The sequence below is a fragment of the Ornithodoros turicata genome, chromosome 5 (assembly GCF_037126465.1).
Source record: "Ornithodoros turicata isolate Travis chromosome 5, ASM3712646v1, whole genome shotgun sequence".
In the NCBI taxonomy this organism is placed as follows: domain Eukaryota; kingdom Metazoa; phylum Arthropoda; class Arachnida; order Ixodida; family Argasidae; genus Ornithodoros; species Ornithodoros turicata.
The window spans coordinates 21,324,117-21,350,579 of record NC_088205.1 but is presented as its reverse complement, the minus strand read 5'-3'; the positions used below and the strand labels follow the sequence as shown (position 1 = coordinate 21,350,579).

The following is a 26,463-nucleotide window of genomic DNA, read 5'->3' as shown; positions in this document are numbered from 1 at the left end:
ATGGAATAAATGTCACGGTATAAGGATTAAAATGTACGACAAGGGGATTAATAACGGCGGGAAAAGCTGTAGTAGGACCTGTGTTGAACTTGATGGCGAGTGCACAGCGCGAGACCATCGAACCATCGCGTGAGTCGGCAGCAGCAACATGGCAGCAGTGCAAGTTGCACCAGTGCCCGTTGTTCTTGGTCCTGCTCCTGGACAGCCTGACATTCCTGGTGATGGTAACCATGCCCCGTTTCAGCGAAAAAGCCTCTCTTTAATGGTTACAGAAACTTTCTGACCATGTAACGATTATGCCACGAAACGATTGATCCAGTTTGGATGAAATACTCTTTTCAGATGACTTTGGAGTTCCAGCAGGGCAACCGCGCCCGTGAGTACCACGTCTCCATTATATATAACAGTGCGCACGTGTATAGTCTAGAGCAGGCGTAGTTCGCTTTCTTTCTGTGCACTGTGGCGTGTATACTTTGCAGGCAGTTGCGTGACAAGTTTCCGCAGGAAGCTCGTCCTCGTCCCTTAGGACCTATTTGTGCAATGATAGGAATCATGCTCCTGGTGCTTTTTCCAGTTATCATCTTTCTCCTGAGCCTCTTCTACAAAGGTACCGCACGGGATTCGCACGGTTATCCTTTTGTAATCCACTTTGCTCGCACGAGTGACGTGTGTCAGTTTATTGATACCGCGTACCTTTCCCCAGGAGGTGCACAGAAGCCACGCAACGCTACCGTCGCGTAGCAAAGTGAGTGTTTACTATGCGCACTTTCACTGCTAACTCATTGATGGACTCACTGGACTCATGTTACTCATTGGCCCTTCTAGGCCAACAACCCCGGTGGATAAACTGATATTTCTTCGGAGTGACATTCTTTCGGCACCGGTATTCATGAGAATCTTCCTTGTTTTTACGGTCAGAACTTTTAATAGCAGATGAAAAGTGCGCGCATTAAATTGCTTTCCGTCGGTTTCTGTCTTTTGATTTCTGATCGAAGTTGATTTAGTCACTGATTTAATCTCGAGGTACCTCGGAGAGAGAGAAAGAGAGAGAGACTTGCACCCACGGCTTGCACCACATCCATATCCGCTAGGAAGGGAGTTGCCTCAGGACAGAAGCCTTCTGTCAGAAGCCTTCTGTCCTGAGGCAACTCCCTTCCTACATCTCTACCGGTTCGCTGGATTTCTACCCATCTACATCCATATCCGCTGTTCGGTCAGCTGCACAGTTTTCGGTTTCATGTAACCGCTGTGATTTCATTGCTTTCCTCTGCAATTGCAGTGGGAGAAAACCAAGCTCTCGCCACAATCAACGTGATTCTGTTGTCAGTGGCGTTAATACTTCGGAGTACTACAGCAAAAACAGCGGCGTGTACACCACGTGGGGAATGTGGAAGTAAACAAATGCCGTGCCTTCGTCGTCTCCTTCTTCACCACGATTTTGCCCGCCCGCCGGTGTCAGTGGAGCGACTGCTTGGACGGCGCCTGAGGACAGGCCTCCAAGTGACATTTTTGACGTGCAGTGGGAACGCGGCGTATACGCGCGTTGCCAGACAACGTGGACGACATCACGTGAGACGCGCTGTGCAGAAAGCCAGACACTCTGAGCGACCAGCGGCATGGCTGAGCAGATGAAAGCGTCCGCTGGTGGGATAGCCAAGGTCGTGCGGAAGATTGGGAGGTGATGGGTTCGAATCCTACCACCGGGTATGCAAACTAAGCTTTTCCCTGGGCTTTCCGGCAGATTGTCCTGACGAAAATCGTCACAGTTGCCCGTGATGTCTGCCCAGGACGCACACCAACCCCCTCTTTCCTGCTGTCCTCTCTCCATCTGTCTACATCTGTGCGCCACTCATAGCCAGAGTTACTTCGTGGCGCTGACGCGGGGATCAGAATGAGCACGTCGAAAACTAAAACTAAGCTGTCAAACCTAGGGTCAAGGTCATCGTGACGTCATCCACTTCAAAGGGAGCAGGTGCTTGGTGCATGTTTTCGGAATGGTTATCGTAGATACCTCCAAATCTCTTTTGATCCCTCCAATCATAGGCGGAGAGTTTCTAATCTGCCGGGGTGGTCATACCAACAACGCCTAGATACAGAAAGCCTCCGCGCTCGTCGATGTGACGTAACAAATAGAGCCAGCCAATCAGGATCGTGTTTTCAACGGCCGTAGCTAATCACGAACGTGCTTTCAGCCACCGTCGAAAACTTGGAAATAAAGCGCAAAACGGTCTCAATCTTTCTCAAAACTGCTTTTCTGGCAAATATTTGGACTGGAGGTCCAGGTGAGCTGCAATCATTTGCGGGTTCTTAAATTCGCAGAATGGTGAATCACAGTAGCAGACGAATTGTGACTCTTAATTGATAGAGGGAGAGGACGCAATGCGCAGGCTTCCTCCATCTTGGTAGCGTTGGCTCATACAAGTCGGGCAGGGTGTCAGGGTGTCGTCTTGTGACGTTATGAGACAAACTTTTACAGGAGTTTCATGTTACTCACATGATGAAGCACACGATTCTTAGGATATCCCTCGAAACGTTCAACTTGAGTGTCAACTGAGCAGACTTCCTGGAGGTGGCCTGCCCCCTCCCCTCGGGAATGTTCCGAGGGGCCCAGACCCCGATGCCTCCCCTCCTCCGCAGTCGGCGGCTACTGCTATCAATCCTCCCAAATTAATCTCCCCACTGGGTGTGTATTGTCATCAAACAGGAGAACTAAACCTATGGAACTACCCCCTTTGCACATACTTTACCACCCGCTCCTAAATGCGAGTAAACAACACCGTCTGGGAGAGTTCGCTTTTCATACTGGCCATGCCATACCAAGCGAACAATCCAGACACGGGAGATTAGCTGCCGAGGGCAGTACAGACCTAGCGAGCTGGTTACAACGTACATGATTTGCCACTCATCCTGAACGTGGCGGAAACAACGAGTTCAGCACACCACGAGGGTATATAGTGCTTCACGGACAATGCGGCTACGAAGTCCTGCCCTGACAGCCTGAAATACAGCTGCGTCTCCGCTGTCTGGGCCACCGTGGGCTCGCCGGAAACGGCGAATCAAAATCTGAAAGTTCCGTATCTCCATAATCAATAAAGCCAGTGGACCTCTACCCGAGAAGCGTCATCATGACGTTGGTAGACAGACCGAAACCGAAACAAATCGGGAGCGGAGGGCTGGGTTCCATAAATGGACACTTGTTCGCTGCCTGCTATAGAAGTCTCCCTGTTTGCAAACAAATGACGTCATATTGTTCGACAGCGCCACCAATTTGGTAGAGTTGAACTACGCTCGAAGCTAGAGGCGAACAAGGTCGCACCTGAAAGCCACGGTCTTGAGGGGATTACGATGGTTCCTGAAAGGGGCGCGACCTTTTGTCCTACTTCTCTTTCAATAGGGGGCAGCGAACAAGTGTCCATTCGTGGAGTCCAGCCCTCCCCTTCAGGTTTGTTTCGATTTCAGTCTGTCTATGAACGTCATGATGACGTTTCTCGGGTAGAGGTTTATTGAAAGAAAAGTAGGACTGAAGGTCGCGTCCCTTTCAGGGACCATCGCGTGATCCCCCGAAGACCGTGGCTTTCGGGCGCGACTTTGTTCGCCCCTAGCTTCGAGCGTAGTTCAACTCTACCAAATTGGTGGCGCTGTCGAACACCAGACGTCATTTGTTTACAAACAGAGAGGGGTCTATTGTCTACGCTGAGCGCACGCAACGGGCAACGGTTCTAAGAACCGCACGCTGGCCCAGGCGACAGTCGACAGCTGAAAAACTTTCGTTAACCTGCGGGGCAGCAAAATAGGGGCATTTCACACATACCGCAAGACGGGCAACTATCAGAGCGAGATATATATATATGAAAACTGCGGATCGCTCGCGGAGTGGAAGAGTGGAAGGGAAGAACGTCATGTGCAAGCTTCCACTGGCAAGTTTGCATAAACGTTCAGGATGAGTCTTAGACTCATTCTCAATAGCCTTTGCTGCGCTTCCTGCTCGAGCGCGTGCTCAATACCCTGCAAAGGCTATTGAGATTGCGTACGAGACTCGGGATACGGACCTTTCGGTACAGGACATTTCGGTACAGGACCTTTCGTTACGGACATTTCGGTACACGGACCTTTCGGTACACGGACCTTTCGGTACAAGGACATTTCGGTACACGGCCATACCGCTGGAATATGGTCTTCGGCTTATTGGTTATGACAACTTGTTTTTTTTTAATACAGATTTTTTATTAAAAATGTATGAGCTACAGACGTCCTGTTTTCACTTCTAACATCTCTGGGACGGCAGATATTCTTTGCCAGCTATTGTCACCCAAACGGCATATCTGGGACTCTTATGGATTTTTAATAAAAAAATCTGTATAAAAAAAGACACCCTGTATAAGGAAAGGCATTACAAGGTTTTGCACGTACGGAAACATCAGTTCGTTGTCCGTTGCGTTGTTCACAGTAAATTAAAATTACCATGACCTTTCTTTCTTTCTTTCTTCTTTTTTTAACGGCTTTCAACGAAAATACGTTTGCTGAAAAGTCCGGCAGCCTCTTCATTTCCTTTTTTACGAACATAACATTTTTGACGACCTACATTAACAACGGGCATCTCGGATGTCTTCTGTGAAAGAGAGTAGGACAAAATAAGCCAAATTAAAATGCCCGCCTGCTATACCGGGGCACTTTTTTCCGGGAACGTTTTCTCCGGGGTCATTCTTTCCTACGCCCTTCTGGTTGCCACCCGTAAGGCACTGCAGAAAGGATACTTTGCGATCATTGCAGCATGCAGATACAGGCAATTTTAGGTGAACATCTACACTCCCGTCACCACATTTACTACCATTCTTGAGCCCGTGTCCTGCAGAGGGAAACCCATCAAAAGGTCAAAATACGAAAGGCCAAAAGATTAAAACGGCCAACAGACAAAGGGCTGAAAAATCAAAACACCGACCTATTTGAAGGCCTAAGGACATTGTTCAATTTTTTCGCACAAGATTTCAACATAATGTCCGTCCAAGCGCGTGTAAACCAACTAACCATATCAAGAAAATTTAACCTAACCTTAGCCTTGAATTTTGACTTTCGGTTTGTTCGGGGATTCGATTTTTCGGCCTTATGGCTGCCACTCCCTGCAGAGCAATGCCTGGAAATTATACTTTTCGCGGCGACCATCTAAAGACATGTATCGTGCATGGGATGCTTCGAGTATTTCCCTTGGATGACATACTGAAACAACGCATTGCATGATTAATGCATAGTCTAGGTACTCGCAATTTTAGGTACTCGAGAAAAAAAAGAAACAGTCACCGTTTTATGACTAAGAAGTCGAAGACCACCTTCCAGCGGTGTGGCCGTGTACCGAAATGTCCGTATACCGAAATGTACGTACCGAAAGGTCCTGTACCGAAATGTCCTGTACCGAAAAGTCCTAGACCCACGAGTCTCATGCTCAACTTTTATACAAACGGGCCGAAGACTGGCGTGACGGGCATCCAGCCATCCCGCAGTGGTCCGACGCCAAGACAGTTTGTCGGCACCGAAGGGACTGCGGGAACGCACTCCATCTCCCTGGTTGCCGTATAAAAATGGTGGACAGACCAGGGGCCGTCTGCATAAAAGTTGAGTATGAGTCTTAGACTCATTCTCCAATTCTCCGGGAAAACTGGCAAAACAGGTTTACGGCGGCAAAGGGACAATGCGCTGACCCCCACTGACCGGCAAACCAGAACGAGTCTCTTTATGCCGTCATCGGTGACGTGCCATCATACCTCCTCATCCTCGTTATAGCTGGGAAGATGCATATGCTATGGTGGCTAGATTCTAGCCACCATACATATGCTACAGTGGACTAGAAGAAGGCAGTGGCCCGTTCGGCAGGTCGGAGCGGTTCTCAAAATGCGGAAAGCTAGCGGCGGCGCTGCGGTAGCCTTCACTTGAAACCTCTCCCGCCTCTCCCTCGAGCCGTGCGCGCGTTGCGCAGATGGGACAGCGCTAGTGCCGCGCGTATTCCGCAAATATTTTGTGTTAGTTGCAACATGAACAATATTAATCCACTTTATTTTCGTTTTGTCATTTACAAGCAACGTGAATAAGCTTCAAACGTAAAGCAAATGTTACAAGATACCGGCCTATTTACAAACATTTCATTCACTTACAAACACTGTTCAATTCTCACAGACGGCTCAACTTCAAATGCTGTTGCGCTTTTCGACGTGTAACATCCCGTGACTTATTCAGCCCCTTCACATAGAAATGCATCCTTGTCACAATATAAAATCCTATCAGCTTTGAACTCAACATCTTGCTGTGCTCAGAGCAACCAATACCACCAACCTCCTTTCTGTTCATGATTTCTATCAAGTCCACGATGCTGTCATGGTGCAGCTCGGAACTGCTGAAGCAGCCTGGCCTGTGAATATTTCCTCAAGTTCAGTGACGAACTTGAAGAGCTTCACTGAGGGATAAACGAGACCACCAAAATCACAAGAGCTAGTGAAAGTAGCCGCATTCAAGCCCCTCCCATCTGATGCAGGAAGCAACAGCTCGTCCTTGCAAACATGACACTTGCTCTTCATCAAACACTTTCTTGCCACATACCCTGCCACGTAGTATATCAACCTAGAGTCGCTCCTTTGGATGTTGTACGGATGTCCGGCAAGAACCACACTGCTTTCAAGGGCAGTAGCGGCCTCCTCAACCCGCCCACCATTTACAAGCATGTCAATTAGATGCTGCTGCTTATAAGAAGCCTCTTTTTGGTCTTTCACACTCAGAAGGGAACTGATAACGTCATCACCAACATTTGACCCAACAACACTCTTTGCAAGGTTATAATAACCGAGGCAGTTAACTGTTGTCAAGAGCTGTTGCGGCATGGGGTGTGCGTTGCACCCAGATGACTGCCTCACTATACGAAAAAAGTTTTCAATCTTATCTTGACTCAGCCGTGAGGTCATCAGGTACGAGTACCCCAGCTCTGAATGAAGATAGTTCAGAAGTACTAAGGTGCTTTTGATTGTGACCCGCAGGCCCTCTGCTGTTGAGTCACTTAGAAAGTGGCCTTTCTCCGAATGTTTCTCCCATTCTGCAAAGAAGTCAATGAAGTCAAGCAGTTCCTGGTGTTGTGGAGAGTCCAGCCGCGAAGCTTCTGCTGGGTATCGTGACGTCGTGATGGAAATGAGTGATTTCATCATTCTGTAAAATAAAGAGTGCTATGTTCAAAATTGTTCATACACATTGTGCAACAATAATGCTAGTCTTCTAGTCCACTGTACATATGCGGTCTCACGGTAGCCATCTTGAATTTACTTACGGACTTGCTACGGCGGGGCGCCACCGTCGCGGTTTCCGTGGATGACCCCGTTTGGGAGAATCGCGCGTGGGACAGCTCCCGACTGGACCCTTTGACCTTGAATCTGCTCTCTGCTTGAATCTGCTTGTTCTCTATGCCATAGTAGGTGAAGAAATTTTTTTTTTTTTTTTCTATTTGGCTGCGATTCGTGTTATCGCTTTTTGAGATGACGAGAGGTGTGATCTTTCGCCACGAAATGTGGTCATTTCACTAGTTTATTTCAGTCGTCTTCATCGCATTACGCGGCGCTGATTGCTCACAGTTTGCCGTGAGACGATCGTTGTACTTGCGAGTAAACGGAGGATCCGTCTACAGACTTCAGAGTTCAATCCAAGAAATTGCATTTGCATTGCAAGGTAGTTATCGTGCGATAAAAATTCCTCGTAGCAAAATGGATGAGACGGCACGCCTTCCCCTTGCCTACATAATAAACATTTACCGTGGTGCCCCCTCCTTCCATGCTCTGGTTCTTCGTTCAGTTCCCCCACACATAGAAAACAAAGAAAGAAAGAAAAGAAGGAAAGAAAAAGGAACGAGACAAAGACGCGCGTGCTCTGGGGAAGGGGATTGGCTTATATTCTTTTCTCTCTGGGCAATAGTATTCACGCCTAGCACTGACAATTGTTTTGTAACAGCCAGCTTTCCGCCCCTATAACAGGCTTCGCTGTCATAGAAGTTGTCAGTGGCACTGGGAGACTGAAGTTGATTCGTCATGCGCAGCGAAGGGCGCAATTGTTATGATTCGAGCCTATTGTGCTAATTGCAGTTTCATTGTGATAAGTATTATAATAATAACGAATACAGTTCTATATGACATTTGACAGCAGGGCTGCTTGTCCGTCGCGTAGCGAAAAGATTGCAACGAGACAGCTGTTGTACGAAATGCCGCAAGTGTTCATTGTACACGCACGCATTGCTTACTAGGGGAAAAAATAGGATGCTACGATTTTTAGTTCTGTCCACAACAGTTGTTCCAAAGCCAATGTGTTACTCTGTGGAAACCTTGCAAGAATGTTAGAAATACAAGCGAAGAGACACTCAAGAGCCAAGCTCTAAACAACAGCTTTGTTGCGTGCAGGGCAATCACCCTGCAAACGACACAAAGAGGAATTCCCCACGATCAGAGCCGTAGCGAGGCAAGTTTGCGGCCAGGGCAGGGTAAATCTGAAGCGCCCCACCCCCTTCTCCAACTGCTGCCAGAAGCCCTGTAAACAAAGAAATTAAAACGCTTATTTGCACTGCCGAGATCGTAAATTCAAATTTCCTTCGTTCCCGCGTTATCCTGTCCAACCAACCTGCCAGGGCCTGCCGTTCGACGCCCCCGAGGGCGCCCGGGGCGGCTACCCCTCTCGCACACCCGTCGCTACGGCTCTGCCCACAATCCCCAACCTGAGTATGAATACTCTACGTTACATTCACAAACAATACACAGGGGCAAAAAGACGCATCTTGTCGCGTTCTGCCATACACAAGGTCAACCAGGGACCTGAAAGAAACTCCAGATTGTGTTTTCCGGGGTTCAACCACCGGTGGAATTTGCACTGTTTTTAGCATGCTTTGCTAATGTGTATGAGAATGAGATGAAAATAAACGAAAATTTAGCCTATAGTTCGTGTCCTAATCTGTACGAAACTGATTACCGATTCTTGTACAAAATTGATTATTTATTCTAGGCACAACCTTGTTATGCTACAGAGGACACTCCTATTTGCTTTTCGTATTAGAAACCGATTTGACTGACCAGCAAAACAGAAATGAAGCAAGCGCCTTCTCAGGTACACGTAAATTTTGCAACTTCGCCATGCATCTTTAGTAATGAAATGTTATCTCCCTGAAATTTATTATGGAAACCATCTAAGTGGCTAGACCCACGAACGTTATCGGGTTGGTTGCATCTAGACAAACTATGCGCAGATTAACTTAGAGGGTGCGGACATCGAATAGAGACCTTTTACGAACAAGATACAAACATAAGATAGGAATAAGAACAATTGTGATTCTGAGATGGGCAAGCAACACGCCCTGATTACCACTCCAAAATATAAGCCGGAAAAATGTATGCGGTAGGCAGTCTTCTTAGTGTGAACCTTTGCCGTAATCTGCCGTTACGTATTTAATTCATCTTAATTCCAATAAATATGCTGATAATATTGACAAGCTAATCCAACTTTTCTTTATCGAAACCAAAACTGCACGGCAGGTTTTGTGGAGAGCGAAAGGCACAAAGCGCACTGTTAGCTATGTGGATTGAGCTTAGGAACTTTCAGTTCGCGAGTTTACGTGCTTTGGTATCTACCATTCGCATTTTGTCTAAAAATAATAATAGTAATAAAAAACACGAGGAAGATAAATACGGTTGAAAAGGAAAAAAGTTTGCAGACTGACGCCTCGGTTACAGTGACTGACGGCAAGTCGCCGAGTTCAATTCAATGAAACCAATACACTACATTAAAAAAAAAAGAATGAAGGAAATGAACGTCATAATTCACAGAAAGTTCATGGCAGAAAATAAAAAATAAAAAGAGAAAAGAAGACAACGAAAAGTGCGTCGGTATTTGCCTGCGACATCTCTCGGGGAAGGCTGGGACTTACCGCTGGGACCGAACCTTCTACCAGAAGTCGAGCATAGCCCACCCTGACTCAAAAGGGATAGGACATGGCTACTACTACTACTACTTACAAACCATGGTTACCAACTTACGCGGTAAATCTCGCTTGCCACAGCCCCTCAGTTTCGGTTTCGCTGGGCGGTGAGTGGGTAGCTTTTAGGCATTCGGGCTTCCCTTGATACACTCCGATTACGGTGAAAATTTCAGGATTTGTTCTGTGAATAATTGTTTCTCTTCAGTGCGGATTTTGCTTTCAAACAAGCACTAGAACAATCCGAAATGACACGTTCAAAAATTCAATTTTTTAGGGTTTCTTAGGAGCGTCAAATATCAATAATACGGGGCTGTGGCACACTTTATGTATCCCAGGACAAAACGCTGCAAAAACTACATAGCGGTATTTTCTTTTTTCTTCGCGTAAAACCTTGGCAAAGATGAACAAAAAATGAGAATATGGTCATGTTCCTCGCTTTATAGTAGAACAGCTGAGCGATGTATAAACAAAAGGGCGCTGTAGCACATTTGTATAGAAAAAATGCTTTCCTATGACATCAATACTTCCAACGTCAGACAAATAGGAGCGGCGCAGTCTCTTGGCAAACATGGCTGTTTTCACAAGAGGAGTGGGACCGAAGCCTTAATACTATGTTTATGTGAGTTTTTTTGTGGGAAACAAATTGTACACATCAAAACCTTTCGCGCTATTCGGTATAATGACACACACACACTTTCATCAGATGTCTTAACCTGCATTTTTTTTGGACGGCCATCTGTACTCCTTTAACTCGCCACTCCAGCTATAACGAGGATGAGGAGGTATGATGCGACGTCACCGATGACGTTAAAAGGGGAACGCGTTCTGATTCGCCGGTCAGTAGGGGTCAGCGCCTTGTCCCTTTGCCGCCGTAAATTGCCATGAAAGATGGCATAACGTAAGCTAGCTGTAGGAGTCGAACCCACATCTTCTGGATTTCCGGTCCAATGCTCTACCAATTGAGCTAAGCTAACACACCTCCTCAGCGACTTCCAAGGGCGCGTCATCTGAAGGGACAAATCAACCACTCTCTCTCACTCATCCCCCTTTCACTCTTACAGTTTTCTCACTCATACACACGATCACACGACGGGATCGACGCAAGCAAATTGTCCTTTCTATGTTGTTCCCAGCCTCAGAACATCAGTTCTCTCAGTTTTGCCAATTCTCCCGGAGAATTGGTGTAGAAGGAGCCGCCGAATCATTACAGAGCCAGGAGAAAGGCTTTTTCAGAACCCCGAAGAGCCGAGTAGCAGACGACAGCGGAGAAGCAGGCAACATTTCTCTAGGCCAATCAGCGAGCGTTCTCCTTATAGCGTCAGCGCGAGGTTCCAGGCAGATCACAGGCTGGTACTGCTCTCCACAGCCGTTGCGCACGGTCGCTTTTTGCGGCGTACTTTCAATTTCTGGGATAATTATGACGCTGTGGTGTGAGTTACTTCGCATGATGCATTTTACTGGCCTCCTGAACAGTTTTGTAGGAAGAAAACTGGGTGTTAAAAATGACTTCTGTGCTTCTTTAAATGTACTGCAAACTTGTGCTATAAAACGAGATTGACACATGGGCGTACCGAGAGAGGGGCAACCCCTGGAACTCCAAGGCCCCTTTTGAAAATAGTGTACTCTTTGGTCATAGGTCGTAATGATTACTCTCAGATGTCATAGGAACCTCTGAACACCCACGCAGTGCGCAACGTCCGCCTCCAGAAAAAGATGTGGCAGTAAATGGGGGTTTGAAGGTGCTTTGCCCCCCCCCCCCCCCCAATTGGAAAAAAATCCTGGCAACGCCCATGGATTGACACACTTCCTTTTTGATCACATCGTTCTACATTCTTTTTCTGCAGTCTCCCGGATCTCTGTCACCGTGCTCTTTGTACATGCCCCTAATGTTCCGAGTCTATAATAGTGTTCCTGTTCCCATCGTCCGGACAGCGCAGGCGAATGTGCGCTTTACGAAGTGCCGCGAAAATTCAAACACAATGTAAACATACAAGCGTCAAGCTTTCTCACACATTTATTCCGTCCACGTTTCTTGTAGAACTGCAACATAACTATTGAAGAAAACGTTTTTACAAGTGGGGCGATATATATTAGCTGTGAATTAACACACGTGTGCGCGTATAACTATATGCATATAAGATATGCATATACAGCTCGGAGTTCTCACATCCGTGTTTCCAGAGGCCTCGTCTTCTGTTGTCAGAGGCCCGCGTAGCGTTGCAGATCGGTAATCTCTCAAGCCCATGTGTCAGTTTTGATAAATTTTCGAAAATCCCTTTCGTGGCCGACTTGCACGACCCACGCACTTCGTCACAAACCACAAACAACCCCCCTACGGTGGTGGTGGTGAACGGGCTCTCTGTTGTAACCGCCTACGGCGCGCACTATTGGTTCGTGAGTGTGACGTCACAGTGGAACACCCTACGGCTCCACTGTGACGTCACACTCACGAACCAATACGCCAAGTGCTTTTGCGAGTTTCGGTTTCCAAGTGCCGTCGCCCTAGGTTGTGTTATGCAGGTGTACAAGTTCTAATTTAAAATTCACGCAAGGTGGCCCTACTCTGCCTTTAATTTTATAATTTACGTGCGCTATACTTACTTACTCACACATAAAAGGTTCTTTTCACGACGTGTTTTGCATTACTTCCGTGTGTGGCGCGTCGTTCGTTCCTTTTCTCTGGGCATGTCCATTGGGTGCGTCACCGGTGCTTGGTTCACGTGAGCGACCACGTTTTCGTGACTGTCTGCCTCTGAAAAGTGCTCACAAATCACAGATAACATGGATCCCAGTCAGTTAATAGAAATCCTCAGGGCGACGATAGACCCCAATCAACGTGAAAACGCCGAGAAACAGTTGGAACAGGTAGGAGACAGTGCCGCCTGTATGACGCCATGGTTTGGTGTTAAGACTGCGATATTAACGTGCTAGCAAAATTCAATGGAAGCAGAGCTCTCGTATTGTCTTGGCCTGATATTAACAAGAAGCTTGTTACCGGTTACCCATATGGAGGCTGTCGTCGGCGGGTTTTGCCATCTCAGTGAATTTACACTATGCCTCTCTTTACGCAGAAAATGCATTTTTCTGTGCTCCACAATTTGACCGTTTGTGTTATAAAGGAGGAAAGTTCGTCCGAATTAACGCGCCATTCATTCCGTCTGGTGTCATTACACATGAAACGAACATACCAAATTCAATGTTAAAATGATTGAAGTACCGCAGTCGTCGAAAAATGATGTATGATGTCGACAACAATGCAGAAATGAGGTATGCTACATACGCAGTGAGCGTTCCTGTCCTGAAATTTTCATGAGTAACGTTTAGGAAATCTGTCCATAACCCTCAAAGCCAACAGAGTCAGCGAGCAAAGTGCCACAAATGATTATTTACTCTGAGACACTAAATTTCCCTTGTGCAGGTTCACAAGATCATTGGCTTTGCTCCATCCCTCCTGCAAGTGGTGATGACAAATGCTGTGGACATGCCTGTACGCCAGGCTGGTGCCATCTACCTAAAAAACTTGGTCATGCAGTTCTGGCAAGAACGAGAGCCCACTGGGACAACGCTACATTTCCATGTTCACGAACAAGACAGGGCCATGGTCAGAGACGCCATTGTTGATGCCATGGTTCACGCCCCCGATCCCATACGGTGATTTGTGTTCTTTCTGTGGCTCACAGTTAATACTCGAGGAATCTGTGTACAGCTCCTGTACGTTGCCACGCAAGAAAAGTAGCAAATCTCTTACCAAAGCATACCACTGCTGCATATTGGGGGACCTCTTACGAGCTGACGTTGACCAAGTGTATTCGACTGCAAGTCACGAGGTCCACATGCAAAATTCTATCCCGTTATTTATATAAACAAGGAACATGAGTGGTCTCATGGTACTTGTGCAAATGGTAAATGATAGATAACAGTGGACTGTTTTTTCAGATATATCAACGATAAGCAATGAGTTGGCTCGATTGCATGACACAACGAAAGCCAGCAGTGAAGGATCTGTCTATAGAATCTATTCATAAATAATTGACTGCAAATGTACTAGAAATGTTTGTTACAGTGACTGCTATAAGAGACAGCATTTTTCAACACTGTGGTATACTTGCGACTGAGCATACATTTTGTGTGGAGTAATTATTCCTCATAGAATGGAATTTCTCGGCTTGAGAAATTCTAGATCTGTTACTCTGCTGTGTGCTGCTGCTGCTTGAAAATGACACGCCTGCTGTCCATATCCGACACAGAGTACAGTTGGCAGTGTGCCTGACAAACATCTTGAAGAGTGACTTCCCCGGACGATGGACAGGGATTGTAGACAAGGTGTCCATCTACCTTCAATCCCCTGAGAGTGGTGGATGGATGGGGTCTGTCCTTGCCCTCTACCAACTGGTCAAGAATTATGAGTAAGGAACATCATTTTTTAACGTGCCATTTTCTGTAGTGCTCATTACTTTCGGGGGCCCACGTTAAAGGGGCATGGAAGGAAAATACATAAGGAGGAATAGATATGTTATCTCAAAAAAGTATGACTGGTGCAAGCATTAGGTCAGGGTCGGGAAAGCTCCTTCCCTCGTCATGATCCAATAGGGAGGCCTCTTTCTTATTCGTTTCTTTTTGCAGTGCCTCGACTGGTCGTTCTTGCTAACCAATAAAAAGTGCTGACTGTCTCCACACAGCAGGAGTAGCATGGGTGAGATCGCCTCCGCATTCCTACAAACTAATTTTCTTAGGAAATTTGCGCTTCCCAAAGGAAATATTTAGCATGATTGTTCCTGAAGGTGGTATGCTCATACCATCCGGTAAAAAAAGTATGTTATAATTGCCTTCCATGCTCTTTTAAAGGGGAACCATGCACATAATTCCAGCAGCCCAAGTTATTTGCAAAATGTTTATACTGTACAATAGTGACAAGTTTCCTCGAGAAAACTAAATTCCAGCACTAAGCTACCTTGGAGAAGTGGTCCAGGATCTATAGTCTGTTTAAAAATATTCTGGACAAAACATATTTCATGGCTGCTTGTGCTAAGTGCTTTCCCTATGAAAATAATTGCAACTGCACGCATTGAAAAACAGCCGGGATTTAACTTTAAAGGTCTTTCAGGGGGGATAATATTCTGGGGGATGTTGACATTGCAAACTAAAGATGTCCCTTGCAGGTACAAAAAGCCCGAAGAACGTGAGCCCCTGCGTGAGGCGATGCAGTTGTTGCTACCCCTCTTGTACCAGCGCATGCTTCACTTGGTGCCGGATCCGAGCGAGGCCTCCGTGCTCGTTCAGAAGCAGATCTTGAAGGTGTTCTTTGCCCTGGTGCAATATCACCTTCCCCTCTCACTCATCACAGGTCCAGTGTGCACCCAATGGATGGAAGTGTTCAGAGTCATCATCCAACGACCAGTCCCTGATGTGAATATACATTTTTCTTCTACAGTCAAGCTCCTTTACAACGAAACTCAGGGGACAGCAAAAAAATTTGCAGTAAAGGTATTTTCGTTAAAAAGGATGCCCATTATTGGACCTATAGGGCTCCAGCGGGACCGCAAAAAAAATTGCTGTAGTGGTATTTTCGTTAAAAAGGTGTTCGCTATAAGGGAGTTTGAGGGACTCGATATTGGCTCAGATTTCATAGAGTATGATTTTATTGGGGGGAAAAAGCACGTTCAAAATAATGCTGCAAGACTCGATCCACCTCACCAAGAGCCACAATGCTCTGCAATGAGGGTTGTGTTTGGTAAACTTTTCGGCAGCCAGGTCTTGTCGTATCGTATGGCACACAGTCGAACCTGCATACATTGAACCCGTATATTTCGAATTATTGCCTATATCGAACAATCGAAATATCCCTTCGAAAATTACGCGTGAAACTATAGCGCAGAAATACAGTTTTATCGAACATTCATAGTCTGTGGTCTTGCACCCTCGGGGAGGAGGGTGGGAGAAAAGAGCGAAGGAGGGAAGAGGACTAAGTCATTGCACGTGGCGCACACACGGTGTTGGCATGGGAAAAGGCGAGGGGCAAGGTGAACCTTTGAATGGGCACGGAATTTAAAGTAAATCTGGTCGGTGCTATGCAAATGGTCGTTGGGGCTTGGGCTGATGTAAAACAAAGCACCATCCTAAACTGCTTTGGGAGAGCTGGATTAGTCGCAGCCGCCGAAAATGTGTGTTTTGTAACGGGGGACGATGACAGTGAGGTGTTTGGACGCAGCTTGTTTCATGAACTCTCAGTGTTTCTGGGTCGTTCCCCCAAACGTGAGTGCTAGTGACTACAGGAGTGTCGACAATGCCGTAGAAGCCACGGCAGAACGGACTGATGCGGACATTGTTGTGGACATTGCCAGTGCTGATGAAGGGGATAGCACCAGCTATGATGAGGAATCGCAACTGCCGCTGACAGCCACTGAGCTGATACCAGGGTTTCAAGTTATTCGTCGCTGCTGCATAGCAGTGGAAGGCTCCAGCCTTACAAACGTAGATCATCTTGATAAGATTGAAATGCGTGTGCTGATCTTCATGGCAACAAGACACAAGCTAAGGTCACCGATTCTTTTGCTGTTAAGTATAGTGTGAATCGTATTTTCGCTACTTTTGTCACCTGTCATGACTGCAGGGGAGATTAGTGTTGCGCACGCATTAGTATTGTTGTGTTATGCGCATCTGATACGTCGAATTGTTGATATATCAAACTATTTTGCCATTCCCTTCGAGTTTGATACATATATGCGGGTTCGATCATAGCCTGCGTCCACTGGGTGGCAAAGCTTCCTGACTTGACACCTCTCGAATCTCTTCTTTGTCCTTCGATATCCATCAGTTTGGAGATGTCAAACTTGTTCTGTTTTTTAGTTTCTATTGCGCTCATGTTCCTGAATTATTCTTTGTAACTTTGTGAGGAGCAAAAGCCATTTTGTTTGACTGATTCCATCAATAGGCTTAACATGGTCAAGCACACTGACAGTCAGGTGCAACATGAGCGGATTGGATTGTGTACTGGCTATGACTGTTGTGAGACATGAACAGCAGTTTCTGTACTTGCACTCAGCCTTTCCTTAACAAAAATACACACAAAATGGATATTTCATTTTGGGGGTTGTGCAATGTCTTTATGCTCCCTCTAGATAAGTCAACATAATTTTGTGGTTCTCGTTAAATTTTCACAGGGCTATGGCATTGCATCTATGGTATAACGTGGTGTGTGATAAAGTAGCACAAAAAAGAAAGAAAAAAAAAGTGAGATGCTCCCTCGGAATCCTGTACCATGTGAGCACTAATAAAGTGTAGTCAAGAACGCATTACCAAAGTGGGAAATCCTTTCATTTGACAATTGTAACTGTTGGGAATTCTTGGTAGCTGAATATTGAAACAGTGGTAATTTTGTGGTGTTTGCAGGTTTTCAGTGAGTGGTGAGCCTTGCCTCTTTTATGAAATTGCAGGTGGCAAACCAAGTGGATGAAGAAGAACGACCGGACCTCCCTTGGTGGAAATGCAAAAAGTGGGCCTTCCACATCATCAGCCGTCTCTTTGAGAGGTCAGCCAAGGAACTTTATTTATTTATTTATTTATTTATATATATATATTGTGAGCAGGGTGTCGAACCGCAAAAAATACGGGTACGGTTCGGGTTCGGGTTCGCGTTGTTTTGATTTCGTTCCGGTTCAGTTCCGGTTCGGCCACGCCAAAAACCGAACCTGTTCGCAAACCGGTTCGCGAACCGGTTCAACGCTTCCGTTTTATATGTTCCATAAAACTGCTTTTACCAGGAAATGCGTGGAAACAGCTTACTGCTGTTGTCTGCATTGACGTCTTTAGCGGTGAGGTAGCTCTTTAGCGAGAGAAATAAGAAATGGATGAACACTTATTGCAAATAGAGTCCACGCTGATGAAGCGGTGTTGTCCCGCTACTTTCTGTTCCCAAAATCTGTTTTTCACACGCACAGTGCCAGCAAGATAAACTTAAAGGAAGACTAATAAGATGGACAGTACTTGCCGGCACACTGCCTTTGCAGCGTGAATCGATCTGAAACCGTACTGGAGCATGTCGAAAATAAGCCTGCCAGCCTTACTCTGTCCGAGCTCACAGCAGTGTACTAGTTAATCCACCTCACAAAGGCAATGTATCACGACACAACTGCACTACCAATAAGCAGAACCACATTTACTTTTCAAACCACGACCAATCAAACAGGCACCGTTCTGCGTACGCTCCTTCTCCACTTCTCATGTTTCTGACTTGTTTAATTTTTACTGCTCACGTGTAAAAGGAAATCTTGGGCGCTTATTTGATCACATTTTCGTCGTGTAGAGCTACATAACTGGCCTACACCATTCCTGTTGCATTCGTCCGCGTGGCACCTCGTGTCTAAAGAGTAGACGCCACATCACCGCGTGCGTGGGGCGCCAGCCGCGGCGCTCACAAGGACAACTGCGCTTCAACATGTTAAAAAGATGCTGAAAGTATACTTACTATACGTCGTCGTCTGACTGCTAGGTGAAAATTTCTGAAATCCATGATATAGGCGCGTGATGATGATACCGATGTGTCTTCGTTCGATGTGTGCTGACTTCTATGTCCGAACCGTTTTGTTGCGAACCGGTTACCGCTATTATTTTTTTTAGGGTTCTGCTCCGGTTCGGGTTCAGCAGTGTTATGAAAATTTTGGTTCGGGTTCGGGTTCGGTTCCGGCAAAAATAACGGTTCGGGTACGGTTTTCGGTTCGGGTTCGGTTCGACACCCTGATTGTGAGACGGACCTGCGTCCATCGCCATCGTCGTGTTCTTCTTCTTCCCACGCTCTCCCTGGATGATGCGCCTGCTCCATTCGCTCCGTGCAGAATAAATAGTTTCTTACACAGAAACACAAACCGTTCTCCTGCTCACAATATATATATATTTTGTTCTTTTTTCGAGAAATGACCATTCTTGTTCCTGGCAGGTATGGCAGCCCAGGCTCTGTAACGAAAGAGTACCGTGAATTTGCGGACTTCTACCTAAAAGGTTACTCTGAAGGAATACTGCAGGTCGTCTTGAAAGTCCTGGACCAGTACCGGCAAAAAATCTACGTGTCTCCGAGAGTGCTCCAACATGCCCTCAACTACCTAAAGCAGGCGTATGTAGCCCCCCATGAGACGCACGACTTGGCTACATGTTTCGTTCCTTTTCAGTGTTGCTCACGCATTCACCTGGAAGTTCTTAAAGCCGCACATAGTGGTGAGTCATTCCTTTGGCTCGTTAGCATTGCCTGTCTTGCACCACATGTCTACAGAAAAATGATCTTTATATATCTACGTGTTCTGCTGCCTTCACAAGCTTCTTCCCACCATATTTTCTGTGTATAGTGCAAAGTGGAATTTTTACATTCCTATAGGAGGAAGCTCGTTGATGACGCCAAATATGGAAATTGGTCTTGTTGACATTGAGCTAGTGCTGCGGCAAGACGTTTTAGTTAACTCTTGGTGGGCAAGAACGCGTGGCTGTCGTGATGTCATCCAAGGCAGTTATTATAAGAAAAAGCATTTCAATGCGTCACTTCACCTCGTTATGCCAATACACTATAGGTGTGTGTCCTATTCCATGAGGAAGGCCCCTGGCTCCTGGAAGGCCCCCATGAGGAAACAAGGTTGTAGTATATTTAAGGCCCCTGGTTTTCTGCTGCGGCAAATGCAAAATTCTGTGGCACCAACTTGTAAATTCCGCGATTTTCCGCGGCTAGGAGTCAACGGCTGCTTGAAGCAGGAAACACTATTTTCTTGGATAATGCGAGCACAAAATATATTTTATAAACTTCAGCATTACATGATATCTTGTGTTTTCCTCTGATAGCGAATGCTGCTGTCGGCTAGAATCATTTTATACCTGCTAACAGGTCTTCCACCATCTGCAAAATTTATAGGAATTGACAAATACATGATTGGAATAGACGCTAAATTCGGAGCAAGCACCCTAATTCGTTCCCATGCCCGATTACCGTATTCAGTCGCATAATTGGCGCACTTTTTCTTCCTAAAGAAGTCGGAAAATTTAGGAGTGCCCAAATTGCGCAGGAATGTTTATTACGATATTCAGACGGCGCAACATTTGAAAATTTTAGTATGCAGGTCATATAGACTCTCGGTAGAGCTGATATTGACTTTATCACTGCATTGTGCAAGTGTAAAAGAAGCACACAAATACCGTGTAACCGCCGACGGTCGGAAAGCAAAACAACGGCCCACTACCGCTCATATACCGGTGAAATATGTCGAGACGATGCTGGACGACGCAGCAAGTCTGCACTTGACAACCGAAAGCCCGCTATGTTCGCAAACTTTGTCGTGTTGTGCTGTAAGGTTTGTCCAGCGTTTCTTTCCGCGTTTCGTAGTTCGAGTGACAGAGAGTGACAGTATCATCCATCGCATCAGTGGACCATCACTCGAAAGTGCGCGCAAATCAACCAAAAGCACCGTAATACAGTCAAACTCCTTTACAGCGAAACTCAGGGGACAGCAAAAAAAAATTTGCAGTAAAGGTATTTTCGTTAAAAAGGATGTCCATTATTGGACCTATAGAGCTCCATCGGGGCCGCAAAAAAATTTGCTGTAGTGGTATTTTCGTTACAAAAGTTGTTCGCTATAAAGGAGTTTGACTGTATAACTTGGTAGCTGAGATGCGCGTGCAGGATATCCGCGCACAAAAACGCGGGTGCGCAAATTACGCAATTTTTGGTATCTTGTCATTTTTAGTGCGAAACTGACAAATACGTGAGTAAATACGACGAAGGGTCCCTGTACCATGGAGCAGGTGGGAGCATGCGCAGCACGTGCTCTCATCTGAAGCTATTTCGCGTGAGCGTGCAATACTTGTCCTGTGACGCTGCATGTTGTAGTAACTGTCCACATCGCGCCAGTCGCGTCCTTCGACCCAGTTGGATTTACGTGGAATTCCATGCAAACGCCGTGAAATTTCAAGCAAAATAAGTGATTCCGCGAAATTCTGTACCAAACGAAGGATTCCGCGATGGTTTCCAGATTCCGGGAAATTTCGCGGAAAACCCAGGGCCTTAGTAATGCTCCCTTAAAGGAGTACAGAGGGCCATCCAAAAAAATTTCAGATTAAGACATCTGATGAAAGTGTGTGTGTCATTATACCGAATAGCGCGAAAGGTTTTGATGTGTGCAATTTGTTTCCCAGAAAAAAACTCACATAAACATAGCTCCGCGCCTTCACCCTTAACTCGCCACTCCAGCTATAACGAAGATGAGGAGGTATGATGGCACGTCACCGATGACGGCATAAGGAGACTCGTTCTAGTTTGCCGATCAGTGGGGGTCAGCGCATTGTTCCTTTGCTGCCGTAAACCTGTTTTGCCAGTTTTCCCGGAGAATTGGGGATACAAGGAGCGCCCGAAGCTTTACCGAGCAGGGAGAAAGGCTTTATCAGAACCCCGAACAGCCGAGTAGCAGACGACAGTGGAGTAGTAGACAACATTTTTCTAGGCCAATCAGCGAGCGAGTCCTTATAGCGTCAGCGCGAGGTTCCAGGCAGAACACAGGCTGGTACTGCTCTTCACCACCGTTGCGCACGGTCGCTTTTTGTGGCATATTTTAAATTCAGTTTCTGCGATAATTATGACTCTGTGGTGTAAATTACTTCGCATGGTGCATCTTACTGGCAAACTTAACAGTTTTATAAGAAGAAAACTGGGTGTTAAAAATGACTTCTGTGCTACTTTAAGCGTGAACCGCATGGACCGAAAAGAGTCCTAATTTTTTCCGAGCTGAATTCGAAATTCAGAACAGAATTCCAGGCCGAATTTCTTCTCCGCAATAGGAAGTGACGCCAACCGAAAAAGTAGGAAGCATCCAATGGCTATTCAGTCGGAAGGAGAGCTATAGCAACGATGACTTAGCAATCTGGTCTACTGTTGCCATGTGTGCGACTTCTACCCCTATGAATACAGGGATTATCTCATTGAGCTGGATGGTTGAAAAAAAGGCGATGTACCCTAAGGTCAGAAGTCCTGCCCAAATTCAGCTTGCATATCGCAGGGGTGGGCAGTAATACTATTTTTTCGTATTACGATACCAATACATAATGCTCCACAAAGATGCGTATTATAATACTAATACAAATACTTTTTGAAAATGTGTATTATGATACATTATGGTAATAAAGGAATACATAACTTTTTGAAAAGCCCAGGGCATACACAACATTTATTTCACAATTTTGAGAGCCTCTTGCATGACACAATAAATACATTACTGATTATTTGGTTTTGATAACATTTTCTCAAATTCAATCTTTGAGTCAGCGGTGGATCCAGGTGGAGGGGCAGTTGGACGTTGGCCACCCCCGAAAAAAGTCAGTTTATACATTGGATTTCCCTCTCTCCCCTCCCCCACTACGCGCTCCGACAAAGAAACCGCCCTCCCCCCTGGATATTTGCCACATATTTGCCTATATTTTGAATATGCCACGAGACGTCTAAGTCCTGTCTCTTTTAAGACTAGACAGGGTTGAGGGCAACTGTCCCTCCTGAGCTGACCCCCCCTCCCCGTGTGGGAGGGGGACAAAAAATTCCCGCCCACGTACCAGAAGTGGAAGTCGGCCCTGGTGCCTACATTAACCTTGGACACAGAGCTAGAGACACTTCTGATTGCTCCTTTCTTTCCCGGGAATTTTATGACCAGATAGGGTACACTGACTAATCCCCAGAAAAGTAGGTGTTCAAAGAGCGGATGACCTAAAATGTGGGGTGTGCTGATCCGCCTGACCGGATTATCACCCTGCTGGTAGCACATAGGGGTGAACGAACACGTCAAAATCCGAGCAGTATTACTGGAATATTATAATACTTGTAATATGCGTTTTTGCGTATTATAATACGTAATACAGATACTTTTCCAAAACCTGTATTATAATACGTAATATAAATACAAAATGTGTTGCAGTAATACTATTATAATACAAAGTATTGTAATACATGCCCTGCCCTGCTCGGAGTCGATAGCATGCAGTAATGGGCAGAAAAAAAGTTCGGTCCTGATTTCGGTTCAGGCAGTTTTCAGATAGTTTTTCGTGCCATGGGGTTCGGTCTTTAGACCTATCCTGGAGAGAGAGGGCAGGTAAATACGGTTCCCTCTGTCATAGTAATTAACATAGTCTGACACACAACACGCATTAACTCTTGGTGCCTGACAACGTGGCCATGACATAGTGCCATGCCACTAATGTTCAACAAAATAACTAATATATTAATTTCCTATAAAAAAACTCAATGTGCTGAGTTTGCTCTACTTCAGGGTATCATACTGGAAGTGGTCTTTCCGCTGCTTTGCCACACCAACCAAGATGATGAACTTTGGAATACGGACCCACACGAATACATCAGACTCAAGTTTGGTAAGCCCCATTTCTGGTGCATACAGTGGGCAGTTTCACTCATCGGGGTTTCACTTGGGGGACGGAAGTTTTTCTTTCTTCACCAAAACTCTGTGTATACAGTGAAATTCCATTAATTCAGGCTCAAAGGGGGCCAAATATTTGTTAGAATAAAGTTGGGTTCAAATTAAAGGGAGCCACTCTGGATAAGGGCCTGATGGGGTTGGCAGCGCACACTGGCTGTGTGGGAGATGTGTCATAACTCTGGGCCATGCCACACGTTTGTGGCGGAAATATAAGGCTCATTCTTTCCAGAATATTTATTTACAGGCAAGTATCAAAACTTGTCAGAGCAAAAAGTAATTTGTTACACGCGTTTGCATTGGTTTCTTAAACCGTGACTCTGTGGATGTTTGTGATATTAAGCCCATCCCAGTTGGAGAAAATATTGAATCGCTGCCTTTTTGTTGGCTGTGTAGTCAACAGGGAGGGTCTTGATTCCCTTCAAACAGCGAGGTTCGCTTACCTTGCCGATTGCTGACATTGTTTTGTGCAGGTCACGTTTGTGCACTCTATTAATGTTGATTTGTCCCTTGCTCGTCTGTCCTCTGATAGAAGTTTTGCATTTATGAGAATTGGACTCGTAAGTAATAAATAAATAATGGAATCCCAGACACTCTTCCGAGCGTCGTTAAAATAAACCGTTGTGCAAATTCTTATGGCATCAGTTTGAATTATCCGGATTTGGTTTCCCTCCTGCTAGGTCACACACTCTGGTGCAACGTTAGTAGCGTGAGCATGTTATGCACATATTATGTAAATGTAGTAATATTTGCTAGGGCCTAATTTTTGTAAATTTGATATCCAGAGAAATGTTGTTGCCACGAAAGTATGGAAGAACCCACTAAGTGTTATTTGACCAAATAAGGGTTTCAGGGTGTCTCACACTGGTGAAGCTTGAGACCAGATGAGCGCCATGGTACGACTGCATAGAAACAAAAATGAGGACGTCCTGCATACTTTCGTACTTTCACAGTGCATATGTGTATGACGTGCCTCAAATTGACTTTATCCAATTTAGATGTGTTCGAGGACTTTGTGTCACCAGTTATGGCAGCCCAGACACTGGCCCACACAGTGTGCAAGCAGCGCAAAGGCGTACTCCAGAAGGCCATGGGTTATGTGACTACACTGTTGACAAATCCTGTCTGCGATCCGAGGCAGAAGGATGGAGCTCTCCACCTGGTGGGGACTGTAGCGACACTTCTGCTCAAACGAAAGTTGTACAAGGTTCGACAAACATTTTTCTGCCTTTGGTGCATTATCTTGTGACATTGTTTGGGCATGCAGGACCAGGTGGAAGCCATGCTAGTAGCCCATGTTCTACCAGAATTTGGGAGCCCCCACGGCTTTTTGCGCGCCCGTGCATGCTGGGTCCTGCACCATTTCTGCGAACTTCGTTTCCGAGGCCAGGCCCACCTGGCCCAGTCCGTCGAATGCCTAGTGGGGAGCCTCTTACGAGACCAAGACCTGCCAGTGCGAGTGGAGGCAGCTGTAGCCCTGCAGGCCTTCCTCAGTGCGCAAGAAAAAGGTGAGTGACAATATGTTTGAATGATTGCCCATTGTTCCATGACTTGTACAAGGTTGCTTCTCCCAACGCCTGCATTGCCTGGAGTGTAGCATTGCTATACGTTGGAATGTTGTGTCGTGACCACGTTCCGAGGATGAAAGATAGACGCCCGCGGATTTGGCTCTTTGAATGGCATTGTTTCGTGCTAAAAACGCTCGCTAGAAGAAAAATTTCATATTTGGATATTGTGAACCACATTCTTTCATGGAGCATAGTAACTGGAGAATGTTCGTCGATCTGTTTAGTGCCCCTTTAAGTGACGCCTAAAACTTCTTCAGACTTTATGTAAGGTAACTGTGCAAAATGACATTGAACAAATGGAACTTAGCAGACTTAATCACAGCTCGCAGTGTTTTCCACAGACTGGACATACGGGTACTATCAGCCTTACGTTTACATAACGGAAAGATATGTCTTTTTAGATGCAATACAGTGAAACCCACGTATAACGATATTGACGGCAATCGCGAATTCCATCGTTATACGGGGTACATCGTTAAACGAGGGCTGACCTAAATAGCGCGTCCCCGAAAAGTCGTGCGCCACCCCGCGTGTAGCAAAAGTAAAAGAAACAGATGCTAAAAAAAAAAAAAAAAAGCGCGAAGCTGTGTGACATCGCAGTGGCTTGGGAAAACAGCGATCAGAACTCGTGGAGGGAACCAGACAACATAGCAGGACAACTTCTGGCAACACTACACGTCACCATTCCGCAAGTCGGCTTCACCTAATGCCTGCGTGCTTTAGGAGAAGCTCGCTTTAGAACACTGTCGCGCGACTCGCAGGTGGAAAGCACGTGCTAGGCTTTTTGAATCATCTCGCGAATTTGAGCAGCATTGGCCAAATACAGAGACATAAAAGTGTTACCTCCTACCTCTTTCACTGACAGTATTGGAAAATGAACAGTCGCTGTCTATTTTCTTGCCTCAATTTTTATTTTGGTTTAATTCTTTTGATGTGAATTGCGGATAATACGAATTTTTTCCGCAACCTCGTGAGTTTCATAGCATCGAGACTCTACTGTATCTTATCGTGGCGAAAATCGCCGCGTGGTTATGCGCACGGGACAGCGTCCAACATCGTTATGCGAGTACTCGGAACCGCGGTCTCCATCGCTATACGCGGATCGTTTCCCCATAGAACCAATGTATATTTTGACGGTAAAATCGCGAACCATCGTTTTACGAGGGATATCGTTATACGCGATATCGCTATCCGCGGGTTTTACTGTACATTCCTTTTCAAACCGGGTTTATGTGCTCAAACTTTCTTGAAGCGATACAGGACAAATCTTTGAGAAAGTTCCAGGCAATCAATACCATCATGGTTGTGCGAGAGATTAACAAAGGCATCAGAGTGAAAGGCAAGAAAATCAGTGATATACCCGTATCATCCGGCAAGAAAAGTGACGGAAAGCTTTCAAAGAATAAACAGGCCGAGAAGAATCTCTTATAACTGATACTAGATGGTGGTCAGATATGCTATCATGTACATC

The 26,463-nt window shown here is 45.9% G+C and overlaps 1 protein-coding gene across 1 annotated transcript in view; it reads left to right on the top strand.

Moving 5' to 3' along the window:
• Window positions 1–12,646: 12,646 nt before the first annotated feature.
• The window catches only part of LOC135394192 (importin-7-like), a 28,295-nt gene continuing 14,478 nt past the window's right edge, over window positions 12,647–26,463 (top strand). Inside the window, exons 1-10 of the mRNA XM_064624794.1 lie at window positions 12,647–12,847; window positions 13,401–13,633; window positions 14,230–14,388; window positions 15,142–15,388; window positions 17,416–17,510; window positions 18,915–19,088; window positions 19,144–19,189; window positions 23,263–23,362; window positions 24,423–24,631; window positions 24,692–24,932. Of these exons, the coding sequence (XP_064480864.1) occupies window positions 12,764–12,847; window positions 13,401–13,633; window positions 14,230–14,388; window positions 15,142–15,388; window positions 17,416–17,510; window positions 18,915–19,088; window positions 19,144–19,189; window positions 23,263–23,362; window positions 24,423–24,631; window positions 24,692–24,932 (1,588 nt within the window). The 5' untranslated portion in view covers window positions 12,647–12,763. The remainder of the gene's footprint in view (window positions 12,848–13,400; window positions 13,634–14,229; window positions 14,389–15,141; window positions 15,389–17,415; window positions 17,511–18,914; window positions 19,089–19,143; window positions 19,190–23,262; window positions 23,363–24,422; window positions 24,632–24,691; window positions 24,933–26,463) is intronic.